The following is a 22,689-nucleotide window of genomic DNA, read 5'->3' as shown; positions in this document are numbered from 1 at the left end:
AAACAAGAAAATGAGTTCACCAGGTAATAATTGAATTGAACCAAATGCTCTTCTTTAGCTGTTTAGGGTACTTCCTACTTTACTATCATTAGAAGTACCTTGTAACACACAATTAATTTTCAACGAATGTAGGCTAACAGCTAAATAAAATAACTAGAAGTTTTTTAAAATTTTGTTATTCATTCATGTATTTATTTATTTAATATATGTAGATGTTTTGTCTGTGTGGTGTCTGCACATCAGAAGAGGGCATTGGATCCCAGGGGACTCTAGGCATAAATGGCTGTTAACAGCCATGTAGGTGCTGGGAATTAAACTCAGGACCTCTTGAAGAACAGTCCTTAATTGCAGAGCCGTCTCTCTAGCCCAAAAGGAAAAAAATATTTGGCAGTGTTGGGGCAGACCAGATGGAGACAGAGTCTCTCTGATAGCTGTGGCTCACCTGGAACTCACTATGTAACGGGGCTGGCCTGGAACTCACAGAGATCTATCTATATGCCTCTGTTTCCCACATGCTAGGATTAAGGGCTTGTGCCATTATGCCCAGCCAGAATGTTCAAGAAAGGTGAATAAAAGTCCATGAGCACATAGCAATCTAGGTCAAATCAACAGGAAGAAGAGAAGCACTAGTTCTAGGCACAAAGAGCTGCACTTAGCCATAGAGAATCTTAAAACACCCTTTTTTTTTTAATCAAATTTTACCTGTTTTGTTTTTGTTTTTGTTTTTTTTTCCAAACAGGGACACAGATTTTCAGTGAACAAGATTTGAAAACTCTTGATAAATTTTCCCAAAGAGATGTAAATTACACCAGGGACAAAGGCACACAACTATAATCCCAGGACTCAAGAGGCTGAGGCAGGAGGACTGACTGTATGAGGTCAGCGGGACTATACAGAAAGACTGCCTCAGAAACAAAACAAACGTTCCCTGGAGAATGGAAGACTGTAAGACAAAGCATCGCCACAGAAAGCCTAGCAATCAAGTAAGGAATGGACACATCCTACCCAGGAGTATACTGTCACTACCAGCTCCCATATAACGCTTTACACAAGTTCATGCACTGAGCAGCGGTGTGGGGTAGATGCACAGAACATCTAACCTTTTAGAAAAACCAGTGGCCATTAGAGTCCTAAAACAAAACAAAACAAAAACAAAAAAACAAACAATAAAAAAAAAAAAAACATAAAATTTCTCCAAAACAAGACCAGTACTCATGAAACAACTATCCTACGCAAGGGCTACATGGTATGTTTCTACAAGTGACAAAAACATTTAAACAATAAAACAAAGTTCTAAGTATGAAATAAGGATAATATGGTTCATCACCCCAGTTCACATTCTCTCACCAGTGGAAAAAGAATTTGTGATTGCCTTCAAGTTCTTTAAAACCTTATAGACTTGGTCACTCAGGTCTCCAAGTTTATGACTTTACATGACCTGTTTCCTTCCATGTTCCCCTTAAAGAGAATGTTGAGAGGAATCTCCAGAAGGAAAGGGTACAAACCTAGCATCACTGTATGCTCACGGGAGACACCGCAGAACAAACCTTAAGACAGAGGATGAGTAGAGCCCTAGCGTTGGTCTCTGCACATGTCTAACAACACATAGACCAGACCAGACGGACAGATAGGCAGATAGAATGTACCTGTACTGTCATGTTCAGAATTATTTTTCTTACTCTTCTCTAAACAACACAGAGTAATAGCTCCTTACTCAGTATAAGGTTTTATAAATAATTCAGAGATGGTTAAGTATACAGAAGGACATGCATAACTTATAAGAGAATACTCTGCCGTTTATAAGAAGGGTACACACAAAACCAGTTTCAGTATGTGCGAGAGTATAAGTACTGGAACAATTCCATGGGGGATATAGGAGTATGTTTACATGTCTCCATCAAGTTACTCTATTTCTTAGATCCAAGGTCCCCTACTCATATAATAAATGTATTCAATGATCTCAAGGTTCCTTGTAAGCAAACACATGGTAAACTGCTAGGTTACAGTGAAAATAGCACAATCAAGAAGATAAATTCCTTGCATTCTGGTTGTTTTCAGTCCATCTCCTACAAGATTATGCAAAAAAAAATAAAATCTGAAGAAGGCACCAAATAAGACGTTTCTCTTATTGATGTTCCCCATATCGACCATTCACACACAAATGCCATCCCCCTCCTCAGACCTTTAACTCCTTGCCCCTGCTAACACAGATTATCTCATATCTGAGAGGTATTTACTCTTCGCACCCTGTTAACACAGATTATCTCAGATCACAAATGCCATCCCCCTCCTCAGACCTTTAACTCCTCGCACCCTGTTAACACAGATTATCTCATATCTGGGAGGTGTTTTAGGGGCCTGGAACTAGAACTTTAAATAGCTTCTTCAGAGGAAAGACTGAAAGATGAAAATTAGATTTATGAGAAAACACATCCTCAGAACCTATAAAGGAAATCAATACTAGTAAGAAAGATACACTGGGGAAATTTCTTAGAGTAACAAAGCAAGTTGACACTAAGCAAGATCATGTGTAGGAAGGAGGGCAAAGTTTTCACAACAGAATACCTCAACTGGAACAACTAAGAACATGCCCTCCCTTCCCTACACTAAGAGCCACTGCTCCCTTGCCATACCCTCTCCTCTAGGTACCCAGAACACAAGAATATTTGTTCTGGAAGCACCAAGTCCTCCCCACTACCACAAGCCTCCTCACAGAGGCCAGCACAGTAAGACCCCTTGTCTCAGAATCTGACAAAAGCTGGTGCATCCTGCTCTGCCCACACCGACATGCAAGGTAAGAAACATGCTCTATACCAACACTCCTGCCTTCCGCTGTTTCTCTTCCCAGTATATATCCCACCATAATGCGATGATACTGACCATCTGGCCATCACCAGAGGCCTAAGCAATAGAGCAGCCTGTAAAGCTTATAACCTACTCTTTTTAAGAATAATGATAGCATCCCCAATAGTGTCTGGATTTGATGATTGAATATGGGAAGGATTCCCAGGTACAGCAGTCTCTGGATTGTCCTTCCTTCAGTCTCTGTTCCATAGTTTGTCTCTGAAAATCCTTCCATGCGTATTCTATTCCCCCTTTTAAAAAGGAAGGAAGTATCCACACTTTGGTCTTCCTTCTTGAGTTTCTTATGATTTGTGGATTGTACTTTGTGTATTCTGATCTTCTGGGCTAATATCCACTTATCAGAGAATGCGTACCATATGTGTTCTTTTGCGTTTGTGTTACCTCACTCAGGATGATATTCTCCAGATCCATTCATTTCCCTAAGAATTTCATAAATTCATTGTTTTTAATAACTGAGTAGTACTCCATTGGGTAGATGTACCACATTTTTCTGAGGCCCTTGGCCCTGTGAAGGTTCTATGACCCAGTGTAGGGGAATGCCAAGGCCAGGAAGTGGGAGAGGGTGGGTTGCTGAGCAGGAGTGGGGGGAGGGAACAGGGTTTTTTCTGTTTTTGTTTTTTGTTTTTTTTTTTTTCTTTTTTTTCAGAGGGGAAACTGGGAAAGGAGATATCATATGACATGTAAATAAAGAAAATATCTAATAAAATTTTTTCAAAAAAAAGAATAATGATAGCAATGTTTCAAATACATCCTAAGGATTCTTATATGCTATAGATCAAAAAAATTATGGGCCAAATTAGAATGTGTAGAAGAGGTCTATTTTTGGAGTTGCCAATCAGTTCACAACCCACTCTCTACAATCAAAAGTCTGGCTCTAAGCCCAACCCATGAAGTGTACTATCATCACCATAGCTTAGCTACAAGGTAAGTCACTCTCTGTTCACAAGTGCTTGGCAGGCTGTTATTAGATAAATAATCTCACAGTTTAGAGCTCCATGGCTCTATAACCGATCATTTTATCTGAACTGATCCAGACTTAGGCTGAAATCTGACTTTGCTTCTATGCAGGATAGTCTTAGTTTCTTAAGCATGCAACTCAGAAATGAATCTAATTCCATCTGAAGTTGAGGCTTTCCTCCATCTCATAAACATGGTGGGGCAGTTCTCTGTGCAACATTGTTTCTATAAGAAATTTACTATCAGATGCAAAGTATTCTTAGGAGGGAAAAAACATAACTACAAGAGTCAATAAATAGTTTGCTTTACTAATAAGAAAATTCTTATAGTCATTTTGTCACCTTAAACATTTGGTTAAAACAAAACAGATCTGTTCCCCTTGCCCATCTCTCTCCTGACTCTCCTTCCGTGATAATTACAAGTAAATAAGCCCTCATAAAGGAAGAGACATACTCAGATCTGAGAGCTACAAAAACACGTGGCTTCCCAGAAGACAGAGTATAGCAGAGCACCAGATAAACTCCAAGAGGCCTCTCTTAACCCTGACACTTTTGTTCATGTCCTTATGACATTTTCTTTTCCTTGAGTTTGAGTGGGACCTGGAATTTGTGCCTCACCAGCAGAAAAATGGCAAAGATGACATCCATCACTTCCACAATTACAGCAGAGTGTAATTTCCACAGCAAGCATAATTATACTACATAGAGGTGTAACGTCCATTGTTCTAGAAGATTCTCTAGATGCTGTTCATTGGTTCTGATGGAGTAAACTGCCACCACAGCAACCTACATCTAAACTTATGAACCATCAGACACTGACATGACAAACGTGTCTTGCTTTAAGCCACTAAATTTATGATACTGTTACCTAGCAACCGATAATTAAAAGACAGATGAGAAACACAATATAATTAGGGAGCTAACTAAAGGCAATAGAATAACGAGTATGAGACAGGAAAATTCAGGCAATCACAGTAAAGGAAGTTTACTACAGGATAAGGTTATTTTGAAACACTTCACAAAAAGGTCAGCTGTGAGACCTGGCATAAGTGTTTCAAAGATTCAGATAAGCACACAGGCAGAAGCAACAGCACAGAAGTGGAATCAATCAAATGCCACGGTAATAATACCACACTGAGGAACAGTGGGAGAGTACTGGGTAGGTGAAATGGGTCCAGCTCTCTGAAGGCCTACAAGGCAGGGGCTGAGGGGCTCATCTATGATACTATAGACCACAGCAGGAAAGCAAAGGCTCTTGAAGAGAAAAATGGCAAAATAAAAGCCCCATTTTCAAGAACTTAATCCTATCACAGTAGAAAGGACAGAGCTGATTACAGATAAGAAGACCAAGAATAGATACACTAAGCACAATAGTCGTCATGAGAGGCTAACAAGTGGGGAGGAGGGGGCTTCACACATATTAATAACCAAAAGCATGCAAATTAAAACTATAAAGCACTATTCTGTGGCTTATCAAATTAGTAAAGAATAAAAACTAATAATACTGGCTAAGATAAAGCAATCTCAGACACTGTTGGTGGGAATGTAAATGCAACAGTCTTTATGGAAAGCAATATGCATTAATAATCTTAAAATATTCAGACCCTCAAACCCACTAATTCACTCCTTAGAGTGAATTTATTTACTCATTCAACAGCCACTGAATGGATTGCCTGCTCCATTCCTGACACTGCACTGGGCTCTAAGGAGTCAACACTACAAAGAACAGACCCCAATGCCTTCACGGCATTTAGTAGAGCCACCCCTCTGACAAATTATTAAAAGAAGAAGAAAGTATACTTATTTATACTACAGACCACAAGGAGAGTGTACTTCTAAATGGTTAATTTAATGGGTGCCTCTTTCGTTCCTAGGCAGAATGTCAGACTCACAGTTTAATTTGTAAATCCAAAGACAGCTTCTTTGTGAAGTGACCTTTCTGCTGAGAGATGAAGGATGAGTAGACTTTAGCTACGTTAAGAATGAGAAGGGGGAAAAAAGTTCTAATAGAAAAAATAACACTCATGAAAGGGTTTTAGAGGGTTTGATGCTGCAATATTCAACAAATGCATGTGAAGGTCAAATAAGGACCAGGCACTGCAATAAGGGCTTGGGCTGAGGGTTAGGAGAAAGAATCCAGGCTTCAACCCACGACACAGGTCTAAGAGTACTGCATCAACTGTGGAAGGACCCAGAGTTCAGTGAAGCCATGAGGACAATGAATGATTACAGACAGAGGTAGCCAGTACACATGGTAGGAAAAGAGAAGAGGAATGGCTAAGCTAAGGCAGACAAAGAATGCCATCTTCTTGTCACTAAGTTCAAATATATAGACTTACCTGAAAACAGATATCCAAAATTCTACCAGTCCTACAAATCATTACTATCCATAGAGATACTTGGCTAGATTATACAGAAAAGGTAATAAAGCAGAGAGACCAAGTTGGGGGACGAAAATAGGGAAGTGCATATGGTGGTGCACACCTTCAAATCCCAGCACTGGGGAGGATAAGGCAGGTGGATCTCTGTGATTTCAAGGCCATCCTGGTCTACATTGAGAGTTTCAGGACAGCCTGTGCTATATGGTGAGACCATGTGTCAAAACAAACAAACAAAACAAGAAGCTTTAAAAAGTGCACAAAAACGCATGTTCAATATGTGTACACGAGTTAAGAAAAAACTACTTGGAAAACAATTTTCCCCACAGTTAAACACACATGGCTTTTGACTAAGGTAAATATCCAGAAAAATGGTGACTCTTTCTCACGATGATGTATAATTTCTGTTTACCAGAGGCCAGCATGTACATAAACTAGCCAGAAGATTTGGAATCTGCCTCCCCAACAGGTGGATGAACACCACAGAGTTAAATATGGTGAGTCGAATCTGCACATCTTATGGTAAATACATATGCAGAGTCGCTAGCAAGTCACAAAGCGGGTCATAGGACAGTGGACTAAAGCAAGGAACCTTCTCTTTCCTATGCCCTCAGTTGAGTCTCACATATTTGGTCCATTTTAATAGCACTGGGGATGTTAACATCTTATGACACAGGTGCTATCTAATAAAATAAAAGGAAGCTATTCAACTTCTATATAGCCAAAATTATTTCAAAATAAAAAGTTTACCAAAAAGATAGAGGAGTATTTTCGGTATAAAATCTGACCCGAGGTCTAAATCATGTGCTAATTTCATGAGATAATTATAAAGAAACATAAATGAAACAATTTTCTAAACTGCTGAGGTCTGCTGTCCACTTCCCTTAAGGGATGCAGGATACAGGTGCACTTCAGAAAACGACAGGGTTAAAGACTAGTAATAGTTTCATAATCAAACTCAAGTTGTTTAACATTGAGAAAGAGGTTTTAGAGTAGAAGACATGGTTTTCAGATGGCGTTACAGGCTAAAGTCTAATCATAATCCAGGGATAGAATCATAATCTGTTAAGTTAGGAATGATGGTAGAGTACTTTATCTAATTGACAAATATGATGAGCAGGATGTTAATTGTATATCATACTTCATAATTTACATGATCATTATGGTTTTATTCAATTTATGTCTGGGAGAATTTTTTTGTTTTGTTTTGTTTTATTGGATTATTGGACAGAAAAGGTGAGGTGTAGGGGTGGTTCTGATGCTAAGGTCCTGTTCCTCAATTGGTTCTTGACATGGTAAAGAACCATGGGACAACTGCTGGGAAGAAGGAATAGGTGGGACTTCTGGGTCCCGACAGGCAAGAGAGGAAGGGAGAGTTCACCATGCTTCGGAGAGAATAAAGCCAAGTAGCTATGTGAGATCTTGGACAGAGAGGCCACAGGCTGCTTTTACAAGCAGGAAATTGGGGAAGTTGGGGACGTTGAGCTGGGACTAAAGGTAACTGAGCAACTAAAGCTGAAGACAGATTTAGGGTGCTAAGTTAAGAGTATTGGGAGAATACACTAGCCACGGGAGTTTAATAATGCCCAGCAATTGAGCCAATAAGGCAAGCTGCAATTGAGAACGTGTGTGTTATTTTATCCATGGATTCAAGGGAATCTGGGTGGGGGCTGATATCACAGCCTGTTCACAAAAAGATGTTCACAGGCTGCACTGGATCCTCCACTACCCACCAACCAGCCAAACGGCCTTGGGGTTGCCTCAGCTAAGCCTTTGTTACTCCTGCCTTGCAGAGGAATAAATGATTGTCAACTGTGGGAAGCTATGTATATATACTCCTTGTTGTTACTTAGAACTTTGTTTATTTGACCTGCACGGCAGACTCTCTCTAAGAAAGGATAACTAATCAAAGTTGTAAAATCATCAAATTCATCTATACAGAAGGGCCCCAAGATTTAACCAACAGAGTCACAAAATCACAAGTTGTTGTAATCTACTCTGACATTTCCTAGAAAGTATACTAGACCAATTAACCTTGTTACTGTGCAATTAGTTTTATTTATTCTGAAGACCTGGTTTGACTTAAAATAACAATAATGAAGTTTGATGGTATACACACTCACAGCCTGAAAAGTCACACAGCAATCATGCATGCAATATGTTCATTGGATGAAATGTATCTTCCTGTTGATTTCAGAAATAAAATAATAACTCTTGAAGAGTAAGGACAAATAAGGTCAGGAGTTTCATGACAACCTAAAGATGAATATTGAGAGCCCAAAATAATTATCTCAGTCTATCAAATAAGATGTAGCTTTTATGGAACTGGAAAGACTTAAATACTTGCATCAGAAAATATTACTTTGTAACTTTAAAGCTTTGATATCCATTATCATCCTTCCTCTTTGCATTAAGTATAATCTTCTTTTAAAGTGTAATCTTAATATAGAGAATAATACTTTATTTTCTAGGTTGAGGAGTAGAATATAACCTAAAAGCTAATGGGAAGACAGCACAAGAGTGACCCTTTCAAATCAAGACTTTTTTTTTAATCCACTAAAACCACAAGGTGGCCCATTTAACAAGACAGTTAAATTTGTTTCCTGGAGAATGCATTCTTCTTTCATTTGTTAAATGAAAGCAGCAGTGATTAAATACCCCATTTAAAAAAAAAAAATTGCTCTATAGAAAGTATATGAAAAAAAGGAAAAAAAGAAAAAAAGAAAAAAAGAAAGTATATGAAAATATCCCAAAGACACTATCTTTAAGGTACAAAGAGAATCATGCCATCCCGTGCTCCCCCCCAAGCTTCCAGACAGTTCACTGTGCAAGAGTCTACTCACTTCCGGTGGGTGTGGTCCAGACCACTGTTGGGTATTGCTTCCAGTTTTGCATTTCTTTGCCCACAGATATTTCCATAGCTGTCGTATCCTGACACTAGTCTTGCTGCTGCACCTGTTGCTACTGAAAAGCCACAAATAAATCCCTAGAAAAGAAAAAGAAAAAACACACACACAAATAAACCATTTCAACAGCAACAGTCCCTACTTGATATGAGAATGAGTTTCTTTTGTCTGCTGAAGGGAACAAAGAGCTATATTCCCTTATAGCAAACACTGTTACAATCTTTTCCCTGGGCTGCATAGGAACAGCATGAAGTCCTCAGGGGAATACCATTTGCTACTGGAAGAAAACAAATCCCAATCTTCCACATCTTGGGATCGCCTTTGCATTTTGTGACATGCATGGTAGTGCCTCCATATTGAACACCTGCTCAGAGCTAGGCTGTTGCAGGGTATTTATCATACATTCTCTGCTTCTCCTGAGGAGGAAGCTCAGGCCTAGAGAGGTTTAAATAAGTTAACCAGAGCCATAGTAAAGAGCATTGTGGAGCATCGCAGCCAGCGGTAGTCATTCTTTAATTTACTTGGTCATAAAGGGGATCTAGTAAGTGAACAACAAAGGATAAATGGGAGTAAAAATCCTGACAACAGTATGTGAGGTTGGAATCATTATCACCTCTTCGAGCACAACATTTTTGCCCTTTCTGCAACAAAGCTGTACAAGACCCAAGACTTACATCGTGAAGCTCGCTCTTAATACAGGAGAGCGGAGGGAGGTAAGGAGGCACTGGCTTCCCATCCCGCAAAGGTCACTTATTTCATGGGAATGCAATTCACCCAGGTCCCAATGGCAAATCCCCAGACACTGGGGACAACACTGTGACAGGGGCTGGTCACAGTAAAGCAAGAGAAGCCAGCAATCCACCACAGCCCACTGGGAATAAGAAGAGCAAGACCAATGACGGCTGGTAATGGCTCTACCAGGGATGGGGGTTAATGGGACTAGTTTCTACTCTCTTTTGTCGGGTTAAGTAGGCAGAGGTGATCACCAGAGATTCTTATCTAAATGCTGCTGCTGCGGGATCTCAGGCTGCAGAAGTGCATGCTACAGTCTCTCGTGATTCCTTAGAGGAAAGCATTTTTCCCTTTACACATCCTTACCTAAAAAGTCTAAAAAATTCTAACAACTCTTTTATTTCTTGATAGCTCTTCTGACTTTGATTTTGCAGGTAATGAGAAATGAGAACACAGCTCTGTTTCATAGAAACTTCTAAAACCCCTCTGTGAGAAAGTGGACTCAGAACAGAACCCATGCCCAATTTCCTAGTCTCTGGTCAACTTTCTACCTCAAATGACTTACCTGACAAGTGGACATAAAGCATACATAGCTCTTCAAACTAGGGTAAGGCTTGAATAGCACTATAGTAAGACCTTAATCAGCTCATAAACTGTTATTAGAAACCAGAGCATGTACAAGAGAGAGACGCTGGACTTTGGAGTTATACACCCTTTGTTATCAATGGGACATGGATGACGCCATTAACTTGCTCAAGCCTCCAAGCCTAAGTTTCCCTTTCCACTAACTGAGATTAAAATCCCTTAACCCAAAGGCTGTTGTAGGACATACTGGAGACAATAATGGGAAGTGCATGTGTTGGTCAATGCTAGTGCCCCACCCATCAAAGCATCAGCTGAGTTGCCCACACTGATCCTAGGGGCAGCTGGATCACTCACTTTCACTCACCTGTTGCCCTGCCTCCTCTCCTCTCCTCTATACACTGAAAAAAGCTGAGTCCACCGTGGACTTCAAGTCAATGCTAAGTGAGACTTAGCACTGCTAGATCAAGAACTTGTAATAACAACAGAAGGGTACTAAGGAAGATCATGGAGTAACACAGGTTAAATGAGTTCAGTATCTGGACTCTCCCTACACATAGTACCTGGGTACCTTTGATCCAAGTACCAACTCACACTGTTCTCTTCACCTCTAATGCTGAGCGGGTCTATTGATAGAGCTAAGCATAATGATAGAGCTAAAGGAGATAACACAGATCCAATCCCTGGCTAAGTATCTGGCAGCTGATCAATACACAGAAGCTGTCAGTAGTAGATATGAATGCTAAGTTTGACCCGATGAGGCTGACATCAGTACCAAGAAGTGACAAAACCTGCTCAATCTGTTACCTATGTCAGAAAAAACAAAATTTTGTGGGGCAAGGGGGCACAAATTGAGTAATAATGCTGGTATTTTTGTTATTATACAAAAATAATTTCTGATCACAAACCTTCTTTACTAGTCCATAGCAGCAAAATGGTCAACTAAAAGGTTACATTTCTCTTTCATTATTTAGTTTTTTTTCTTATATTTGATAGGGACATTGTTCAGACTCCTTTAGATGGTTTCTGATTTCCCCTCCTGATTGCTTTAAAACAGTTCCACATGATGCTCCACAGGATGGGTTCCCTACCCTTTAATGTATGCCACCCTCTGGGCACGGCTGGGTATACATTGTAAGTGTTATATATGTATGCTAAAATGGGACACTGTCACATTTTCACACAGGTCATTTAAAGTTCTTATAAGGTTCCAGAAGCACTGGAGCAGAGAGTATGAGAAGCTGCAAGGGTCGAGTAACAGATAATAAGGGATAAGAAATCACGCCTCTTATCCTAAGGACTTCCCACTTGGTTCAAGCACTGATGAAGCAGAATGAGCCAAATCTAATTAAAGTTTCAACCTCTTTAAAAGGAAAAGCACAAAAATCCAAATACAAGTAACAATATAATTTCAGAACAGAGAGAAAAAAAAGTACATGAAATTAAAAAGGGTGGGGGAAATCTTTCAGAATACATTCAATACATTAATGGCTTCCAGACAGAGGAGAGAGAAGGCTCCCAGCAGAAGGAAACCACACCACAGACTGAATGTTAAGGAGCAGAACACAACCACTGCTACTAAGGAAGGGACCCGTGATGAAAACATTCAAGCTTTTGAAGGGCTCTGGGGACGGCTACCTGGAGGGGATGAAGAGGCACAGCAGATGGACCACTCCAACACTGGGTGGCTAGAGGAGATAAAGGCATAGAGCTGAGGGACAGGGGCTACAATAAGACCTGGGTGCTAGTTACAAATGAGAGGAGGACAACTGGTCAATAAGAAGCTCTACTGCTCCTTTCACAGGGCTAACGCTACTTAAATAAGACTTTTGCTTAGACTTGTGCACCATCAGGATCCACTTTCTGTCGTGTGTGTGTGTGTGTGTGTGTGTGTGTGTGTGTGTGTGTGTGTGTGTTGGATTTTCACACCCACATTTTAACTAAGCAACTGAGCAGAGCAGATGATCTTCACTAGGTGTGAGGCTGGGGGTTCAACAAACCTGCAGTGAGGAGGAGGAGGATGTGAATATCCCAAAAATAGTGAATGGGGGATGATTGGCGGTGGCCACACACAAGCCCAGCTCTTTCTCAAACACCATACATCCATCATAGCTGATGATTGGGGTGGGTCGGTCTTCCCAAAAACCACTTTTAAAGCAGTGGGATAATTCTTGGTTTCTGTTCCCCCTCTTCTGAAAAACTCCTGAATCTGAAAGGGATATCTGGATCTAGCAGCTAATGTCAGATTAGAAGGCCTGGCACAAAGGCACACTTATGCAAACAAAGCTTTTGTCTGTACACTGAATATGCAGATTCCTTTAAAGTCTAATAGAATGCATTGCTCTAAGAGGAAGTAAAATAGTGTTTGACAAGTCTCAGAACTTCTACCAATAAACATTTTTTTTAGTATATGCAAAAAGCAAAACATACCATAAAGGAGCCAGAATATTCTTAAAGGAACGCAGAGGGATGGAAACCCAAATCTAACACTCAGTTTAACAGAGAGACAGAGAAAGGAAGAAAAGAAAAAAAAACGAACAGCAACAAAGCCATATAAGGCACACAGATCCTGATCCTGCCTTTAGCACTGATGGCCCCCCAGAACTGAATCTTCAGGCCTGTGTCTCGTAGAAGCTCTTCCACATCCCAAATTGTATAGAAAGGTGGGCAAGGGGGAAGGGGAGAAGCTTAAAGGCCTAATTACAGGGAGAATATATAATCACTTGGTTTACTACGGTGGTAAGGAAAGCGTACATTAAGTTAGCAGAGCCATCTACTTTAAAATTGTTAACGCGGCGTTGTGCAGAGCAGCACAGGCCTGTAGTCTCAGGTTCCTTCACTCTGTAGCTGAGGCAGGAAGATTGTAGAATGGAAGGCCAGCCTAAACTACACAGATGATCCTGTCTCAAAAGTAAAAGAAAAAACAAAATTAAAATGGTAAATTATAGGCTACATGCCTTTTTACCACTATTTTTTTTAAAAAAAAAAAAAAAGAACGGAAAAGAAAATGAACTTAACAAAAGCTGGTAGTCACCTGGGCCAAAATCCCTCTGGTAATTTCCTACAGTCTTTTACTCTCTGATCCTGGCAAAGAAGCCCGAACAGGTGACTCAGCACTGCGCTGACTCTCTCTCACACGCTTACCCACAGTTAGTATGCTTGGTGGGACATCATGCCCTGGGAACTACACTAATACTAGAGGGTTGAAAAGGTCCCTAAAGTGGTACCTATGCAGCAGCTCCTAAACCCAGCTCAGACTCAGACCTGTCTCCAAAATTCCAGCCTTGTGTTCAAGATGGTGCATTCTTCAGAAATCCTCCATGTCCCAAAGCCACGACCTCTGCCCATACTTCCTCAGTCACGGTGCGTTCCTGCACACCCTGTCTCCATCTAGAGCAACAGTGTCTACAGACTGCATGTGGAGACTTGGAGTAAGATAAGAGGGCTCCTTGCTCTCTTTCTTCAATGCCTCTCCCCTTCACCCTAGCTTCCTAAGTCCATGTCGAGGAGAAAGTATGGCTGAGCTGTTCAGTCAGTCTCAGATACCAAAACTCCATGTCCTAGACATAAACATCTTCTGTTGTTCCTGACTCCAGGCAACAAAGTGATTCTATGGAGACCTTCTTCCTCCTGGGACCAAGGCTGCCACTGTAAAGTCTTATATCACTTAATTGAATATAGCTATGTCATGGTTTCCTTGTAAAATATGAAATGTGATCATCATAGTGTACAAGTCTGTGTGAGATAGAAATGTGTCTTTAGATGTCCAACCACTACCCTCCAGTAAGCAGTACCCTCGTGTGCACTGGGGGTACTCCTCTTATTCCTGCCTTTTGTGGTAAGCTCATCTCCTATCTCTAGTCCCTCTTTTCATATGTATTTCCACAAGAGGACCAGGCCCTTTAGCTGGCCCAAGTCACTTTTACCAAGGAATGGTTTAGAAAGCATAGAATTAGGTGCGTATTCCTGGTAAGTACAGAAACCATGATTAGGAATCTAAGGAAAATGGGTTAGGATGTAAACTGAAAGGTCCCTCCCAGAATCACTAGAGCAAAAACCTCAGTCATGCTGACCTGACTCTCACTGCTGCACATGGTGAACCGCTGGGAAATGTTACCACTGGTAGATGTTACTGATCCTACTTACCATGGTAACAACCGGTAAACGTGATCATTGGTAAGAGTTAACAATCCTACTTACCACAGTAATAACTGGTAAACGTTACTGACCTGCTTCTTTCATTTCTTTTCTTTTTCTCCTTTTTTTAAAAAGTGCTACGTTTCGAGTTTCTTGCCACTTATTTGGACTGCTATACTAGTCTCCAAAATGTTCTCCCTACAATGTCTTCCACCTTCCAAGCCACCTTTAACCCTAGAACCTGAGTCCCCCTTCTAAAACCTGGTCAAGTCACAACTTTGCAAATCCTTTCTATGACTCGTCAGAGCACAGAGCAGAGTCTCCTCTGCCTCAGCTGATCACCAGCACCCCAGAGATTAGGGCACAATTACTAATGGGTACTGAGAAGTGAGATTTCTAAACAAAAATTCCAGATGACTGCCGTGTACAGGTAGAATTGAGAACTGCTTCATTGAAACACGGGAATTTGGAAGTGCAAGGTTATACTAGATATGATTAACAGATCCTAGCAGAAGCAGGATTGCAAGTTCCAGGCCAACAGGGAGCAGATACAGCAGCACATGCCTGTAAACCCAGCACGCAGGAAGCTACGCTCTAAGATTATGAATTAAAGCCCAGCCAGCCAATAAGATTTTGCACCCCCTATCCCCAAACTTAAATTCAAGCATGAGTGATGGCAGCTCAAGAAGACTGATAACAATTTACTTTGAAAAACACTGTACATTCTTGACAGTTCAAACACTAACCACCTTGTCACTAGAGGATAAATAGTAAATCATGACAAGGAGAAAGGCACATGCAAATATAAAATTAATAATGAGGGTAGGTGAAGGAGAACAAGGTCTTAAACTATCCAAGGAGACACTATGCATCAGGCGATAAAGGAGATGAAGCTAAGGCCTGAACACCAGGCTGCAAGCTAACCAGGAAACGGTCTATTAAAGGAGCAAGCAGGGCCAGTTGCTGAAAAAGGCATGGAAAGTTCCTATCTTTACCACTTACAGGATAGGCTACCATTTAACATCACTATACATATTGTGGATACGTGGCTGTGAATTCTATCTCACTGGATAATTCAGAGAATGGCACAGATTAACCTTGTTCAACAAATGTTTGCTGAGTGTTCGTTTTAAAGTTCCAGCTGAAGCCGGAGAGATGGCCCTGGTGGTTAAAAAGCATTTGTTGCTCTTGCAGAGGACCAGGGTTCAACTCCCAGCACCCACATGGGAGCTCACAACCATCTCCATCTCGAGGAGACCTGACACTCTTCTGATTTCTGCTAGCACCAAGCACACGTGTGGAACCCAAAATACATGCAAGGAAAGCAATATAAATAAAACAAAATAATAAATGAAGAATTCTTTTAACATTAGTGAAGAATATTGTTCACAAAATTAAAAGAATAAAAATGAATCCAGATTACATGTAGCCCATATGAAACCCTGAAAAGTCTAAAATGCATCAAGATCTGGAACTTTCTGAGCACTAGCATGGGCTACATGTGGAAAATTCCATGTATGACCTCCTGTGATGAGCTGCAGCCAAGACTACATGCAGTATGGCTATAAAGTACATATGAAACATGAAGGAATTCTGTGTTTAGACTTGGGTTCCATCATATTATAAATATGTACCAATATTCCAACTTTAAAACTTTATACTTATGCATGCTGCATATCTGCACATGAAGGTCACAGGACAGCTTGAGAGAACCAGTTCTCTCTTTCCACCATGTGAGTCCTGCAGACAGTACTCATTCACCAGGCTTGGCAGAGGACTCCTTTGCCCACTGAGCCTTCTCAACTGCCATCCAAATGGTTTTAAAATTCTGAAATGGGTAACACTTTGAACCCCAAGCATCTGGAATATGGTTTACTACAGAATGAAATTCAAATGGGGTGAACGAAAAAAACATATAAAACAAAACGCAGAACAAGAAGCAAAAGTATGAACCTCAGGTGTGGGAGATGGGCAGTGGAACTTTTAGATGCCTTCCATCTCTTCACGACTTGACATCAGCTCAATTCCATGAGAAAGTAACCTATTTAAAGATTGACTCCAAAACAAATAATGCTGTGCCTGTGTTTAAAAGCACACACAGTGGGTCTTAATTACCATCGTGATGAAATCGACATTATATTAATTACCATTGCATTAAAACATTTCAGTAAACAGCTCCTAACGCTCAAGTAACTCCCAAATCAGTCTATTAACGTTAATGACTGCACTTTCCTGGGCCATCTGAGCACAGACAATCAAAAGCACTTTGGGTGGCATGGCACATGTTTTGAGAAACATAATTTTGAAGGTCAGTTGCTATTTGTCCTGGGGTTACTATGGGTGTGGAAAAGCTGCAGGCTGGTTTTATTAGGCGGAGTCTTTCCATGTTCTTCTCGAATATTCACACATGTTGAATATCTGATGTCATTCCACTAAAGTAAGCAAACTCTTGAACAATAAACAGCTCATAAGGCCAGAGTTAGCATTTTGACCTTTCTTGTGTACCCTAAATTTGGGGAAAGTATACTTTTATCTTTAAAACAAATACTGCTTATTTTCCTGAGCTTATCATAGCTCATTCAAATGTACTGTTTTCTTTTCCTTTGCTGGGGGCTAGAACCTTGATTACAGCTGTGGCTACTAGCTTACATGATGGTATACAGAGAGACAAGGAATCTTGAAGACTATTATTACAGACGAAAAGCAATACTTCCAAAAGGAACTTGTATAGAGAAACGGCAGGAAGATGGAGCTAAAAATCCACCTTATAAGACCTGGGCTGCCGGAGACAGTGCGATTGCACTCTGAGTTAGAGACCATGGGACAGAGAATGATGCTCTGTGCAGTTCCCCTGAAGAGAGAGAGGGCGACAGAAAGCACTGACCAAGCACAGAGCTCTTAAGCAGCTCTTCCTCTCACTGTCACGTGGCCTGGGGTGCTCCTCAGCTTCCTCTTTAGGTTTTATGTTTTAATCTATAAATTGGGGGTGATGAGCCAGATTTAGTATTTCTAAGCCCTTCAAAGCTTCAAATACCAGTCAGTGCTAAAGATGTATGTCTATTATTCAGAGAGATGCCACTTGTCATACTGGATGGTTGGCTGGGGCCTAGAACTGACACAAGGGACAAAGCACTGGGCAGACTTTTTCTCTGGAGGAAGAACTCAAAACTGTGAGAGTTCACAGTATGGTGGGTATAAGATAGCTACCATTCACTTTTTTAAAGGAATAACAAGTCCCTTGGAAAAGAAGTGACTAGCCCAAAGATAGCCATGAGGCTTGTGTGACTGGAGGAGTTGGTACTCAGGATTCTGGCTCTCACAAAGGATTGGGTAAAGGAGCTAAGACTTCCATTGGTTCCTTCATTTTTATTTCAGTTTTCATATAAATAAAATAAAACAAAAGAAAGGAAAATAGCAAAAGGATACCAAATATTTCTGAATTGTATTAAAAGGGAAAAATAACCCCCCTTGATGGTACCTTAGGCCCTGCAATGATCCCAGCTATAAATAGTAGGGAAGAGATGTGGACACACACATAGATACATTGGAAGGTCTCACTTCCCCCCTCATTCCCTTGCAGTCAGAGTTGAGGTGTGGTTAGTGTGAGTGTCCTTACCATCCCAATGCAGAAGAGAACAAAGAGCAGTAGCCATGGTATGTCTGTGCAGCTACGGTCCTCCAATGGTTTCCATTCTCGTTTGGAGCTCTAATTCAAAACACAAAAGTAAGAGAACGTGGTAAGAGCCAATTTTCCTTAAAACTGGAAAGGTACAAACACACCGTTTCTACCCACATCCTTTTTTTTTTTTTTTTGCTGGACAATGTCTTTGTGAAGTCAACCCTGGCTTCTATGGCCAACATCACACTGGTTCTGGTCCCGCTTTTCCCCCTGGTAGTCAAGGGACTAACATGGAGTGTTTCTGTGGTACTAAATATTTAACATGCTAAATTGTTATTCTTTTCTATTCCTCTTTTAAGACAATGTCTAGTGAAGCCCAGGTTGGTCTTAGACTCTTTAGGTAGCTGAGGATAACCTTGGACTCCTAATCCTCCTGCTTCTATTTCTATACCGTGAGTATTACAGACCATTTCTATACCTTGAGAATTACAGCTGGCCAGTCTCCTTTCCCATCAGTTGAGATAGTGCCTAAACCTTTATATGTTCTCAATGAGGGCTTCGTGAAATGAATAAACAAATGAACATGCTCTTCAATTTGGGTGAGGTTTTCTTTGTGTGTCCAGATGCTAGACAAACAAACATACATATGAGAACATGCTTTCTCTATGTTCTCTTTTGGGAAGGAAAGCCCATCAAATGAATTCTTCTTAAGAGGTAGATTTGTCTAAGTTGAATACAATTCAAGAAGGTAATATTCATTTTTTTTTCCTAGCTAGATCTGAGCAACCATCCTTGGATTTTCACTGTGTTCCTAGAAAATAGATGCAAGTGTTTCTAGTTCAAACGGAGAGATTCCTAACTAGAGAAGTAGAGACATTCGGACCATTAGTTTGCAAAGTATTGACTGGAATTCCAATTCAATTTTTTTCCTTAGTGCATCATTCTTAGGTCAGCCCTCACATCCTTTTCAAATCAAACTGCAATGGAACTAACTCTCCTGAACTCTCTAAGGAGCAAACATCCCTAAAGCTCACATCCTGTCCTGAAAATGGAGCAGGGAAGGAAAGAGAAGGCAGCCTTTTCATAAAGCCAGGAGGCCTCACACAGGAACTATAGGCAACTGGGGAAAGCTGGGAGCAGGAGAAATGCTCTGCCCCAGGACAGAGCACACCAACTGACTGTGCAGGGCCAAACGGTCAGCCCTGAAAACATAGTGTAAGTGACAGTATGTGGACTAAGTAGGGTATATTTAGAAATATATGGACATACATATATGTATGCAATAACTACTACTGAAAAGGACGTTAGGGATGGGTGTATGGGAGGATTTGTAGAGACAAAAGGGAAAAGGTTATATTGTAATCTCAAAAAAAAAAAAAGGAAAAGAAAAAGAAAAAGAAAAAGAAAAGAAAAGAGAAAAGAAAAGTCAGGGGAAAGCTCCCTGCAAGAAGAAGTCAGAGGCCTTCAGTGGTTCCACATGAGCAATCCAGGAAGAGTGGGAAGGGCCCTAGCAGAAGGCAGTGGAGATAGGTGAGTCCTCTAGTGTAACAGTACTTAAGACTATAATCAAGCTTAGTTCTCCTTCTAAACAACTATATATCCTTTGATGAAAACTCCAGATTCTTCTCTTAAAATATACACATATATTTATATGATTTTTCTTAGGAATCCAGAGTTCAAGGTTAGGAAGCTTACATCAAAATAGCTGCCTACAAGGACCTGAGTTAAATTCTCAACACCCATGTGGTTGCTCACAACCATCTGTAATTCCAGATCCAAAGGAGTCAACACCTCCTTCTGACTTCCATGGGCATGTGGTACACATATATACATGCAGATATTCATTGCATAAAATAAATAAATCTTTAAAAAAAATAGTCACCTCTGAGATGGAAAGTAGGATCATTTGGTGAAGTGCCTGTGTACAAACATAAGGACCTGAGTTGATTGTCAGCACATGTGTAAAAATGCCAGGTGTACTGGGGTACACCTGCAATCCTAGTGAGGGACAGACCAAGACAAGAGGTTCTGTGGCACTTGTCACCAGCAAGTCTTGTTGAATTGGAGAGTTTCAGATTCAGTATGAGACTGTGTCTCCAAAAATAAAAGGGAGGGCTCCATGGGCAAAGGTTCCTGCCACAACATGTGCTGAACTCAATTCAACCCCCACGATCCACATGTGAGAAGAGAACTGACTCCTTCAAATTCTTGTCTGACCGCTACATGCATACTGTATGTAGCACATGCACATAAAAGGAAGAATTGTGTGTGTGTGTGTGTGTGTGTGTGTGTGTTGTCAAGAGTGATTGAGGAAGACGTAAGATGTTAATCTCTGACCTTCACATGCACACAAACACCACACACATTATATGTCATATACAACTAAATAAATAATAACTGCCTAGCAACAATGAAGGCAGAGAACTTGAGCAACAACCATTTCTTTCTGACTTCTAAAGTACTAAAGACAAACATCTCCTTATGCCTTACACTGTTCAATTGTTACAACAAAAATACTGTTGGTTTGTTCCTAGACACCCACACAAGAAAACAAAAGAACACTAGTTAGTCATGGAAAAAAACCCTCACTGAGGACTCTAACTAGGGGGTGGGACCCAGGAATGAATAGGCAGTTTCCTCCAGAGGAGTGCAGCATTGTATCATTAACAGATGGGGACTCCTCTCCCCAACTCTGTTATTAACTAGCTGACTTCAGATAAATTGCTTCATTCCCTGGAGTGGTGCGGAAAGAGAGAGACTGGATCTCTTTCCAACTCTACAAATCTAAGATCAAGATTGTACTTTGGTGCAAACTTTTGGGATGACAAGATAAACAACTACAATGTAACAACATTATTTTTATGCTGTTCAAATGCCTGAATTGTAGTCTGTACTTGGGAAGATAGCTGCTCACTGTGTGAATAAAGAATGATTTTTTGTATTAAATAATTTCAATCTTGAATAGAGCCCGCTGCAGAAAAATTATTCATGGACACAGTATTTGGAGACCTCCAAAATTCATTATATTTACTCCATAGTAATTTACAAAGCAATAGCTCTACTAGGAAACACTATTATTTGTTTGTCTTAAACCCAATGCATAGGAGGGACAGAATCTCAGACTGATGTAGTTTCTTCATCTGCAACCATTTTCAGATCAACATTCAGTTTGTTACTGCTTAAGTTTCCATCTATAACATAAAAACTTCACTATGACAAGACAAATACAAAGACTCAACACTGTAACAGTTGAAGCTGTTGTAAGCCACTGCTGTGCTAAATACATAACAAATCTCTACTAACTGTAAGGAGGAAGGATAGGAGTTACAAAGAGAAAACAAAATCCAGGGAAAGCAGAAACACAAAAGGGCAGCTGGGTCACACGCTGCAACAGAGGACACATCCCAGAAGAGGGTAGCAGGATTCACGGCAGTATCTGTCGCTCAAAAGCACTGGATTCTTAGTTATTTTTATCACACATCAATATTCACTTTTCAGTTTAGTTCAATTTAGTTCAGTTTAACACCCTTCTAATTGTTAAGCTCTTTGTTTACAATGTGACCTTTTTTCATAAAAGGTGTAAGAATACTAAAATCTCTTTCCCCTTTAGCTATATTGAAATAGTGGTCTAATGGCAGGATATTTTATTCTGGCTGCCATTTATACTGCTACCAACGACTGGTTTCTTATTAAGCAGGAATTCCTATACCTAAAGCTTTACACACACTTGTCTTGCTTGTAGGTAACGTCCTTGCTCCAAAGAAGAACCAACTTGGGCTCCAAAATTTACTAAGCAGCCCAAGGTTGCTTGTTCAGAATTGTGCTGTCAGGATTTCAATTCCAAGTCCATGACTCCAAACTCAATTCCAGTAAGACTGCCAAATCCTCCTATTAGCAGTCAGTAAGTAACATTAGCAATTCTTCACATTGCAAATACTCAGAAACCAAGCTGATAACGTTAACATCCTGGTAAGTGCAGAGAAACTGAGTGAGGCATATTATGAGCCATGAAATTTCTCAAGCAAGCCAAGAAGCCCAACAGTTGAAAAATTTTAATGATTTTTTAAACAGATGTAACCAAGTGACAACTGGATTTAATGCTATCTGTTTCTTCCAATTAACATCTCCTACAGACCCAGAAAATGTGCTGCAGGCGCACTTTTAAAACGTGAATTTTATTCTTTCCTCAGATTCTACAGGAGATTAATACAGACTGTCGATAAATGTTAGGTCTTCCTCCTCTCACAAAATCTTACCACGTAGGAACTAAAGAGAACCAAGCAGCCATGCAGAGTCACCCTTTCATGGTGGCTGAGACCAGAAGGGAGAGAGGAGAGGACTCAGCAAAGACTCCTACTGTACGGACGACCTCTCAATCCTCAAAACATTCTTGTCATTTTTCTATTATTTAGGAAAGGAAATGAAGCCTGGGGGAAAGCTTCGCTGAAACCCGAGTTCTCAACCGCTAGCAGAGAGATAACAATACAAAGAAATTCTCCAGGAAATGCTGGATA

General features: G+C 40.4%; 1 protein-coding gene across 6 annotated transcripts in view; it reads right to left on the bottom strand.

The window, feature by feature from the left end:
• The window catches only part of Slc44a1 (solute carrier family 44 member 1), a 197,111-nt gene that overhangs the window by 134,539 nt on the left and 39,883 nt on the right, over window positions 1-22,689 (bottom strand). For all 6 annotated transcript variants that reach the window (XM_031377416.1, XM_031377415.1, XM_031377413.1 and 3 more), the window contains exons 2-3: window positions 18,173-18,262; window positions 9,043-9,185 (exon numbers count right to left, since the gene is read on the bottom strand). In XM_031377416.1, the coding sequence (XP_031233276.1) occupies window positions 9,043-9,185; window positions 18,173-18,262 (233 nt within the window). The remainder of the gene's footprint in view (window positions 1-9,042; window positions 9,186-18,172; window positions 18,263-22,689) is intronic.

This window comes from Mastomys coucha, unplaced genomic scaffold, assembly GCF_008632895.1.
Source record: "Mastomys coucha isolate ucsf_1 unplaced genomic scaffold, UCSF_Mcou_1 pScaffold18, whole genome shotgun sequence".
In the NCBI taxonomy this organism is placed as follows: domain Eukaryota; kingdom Metazoa; phylum Chordata; class Mammalia; order Rodentia; family Muridae; genus Mastomys; species Mastomys coucha.
The sequence above is the reverse complement of the archived record's forward strand: the minus strand, read 5'-3'. Positions and strand labels throughout refer to the sequence as shown.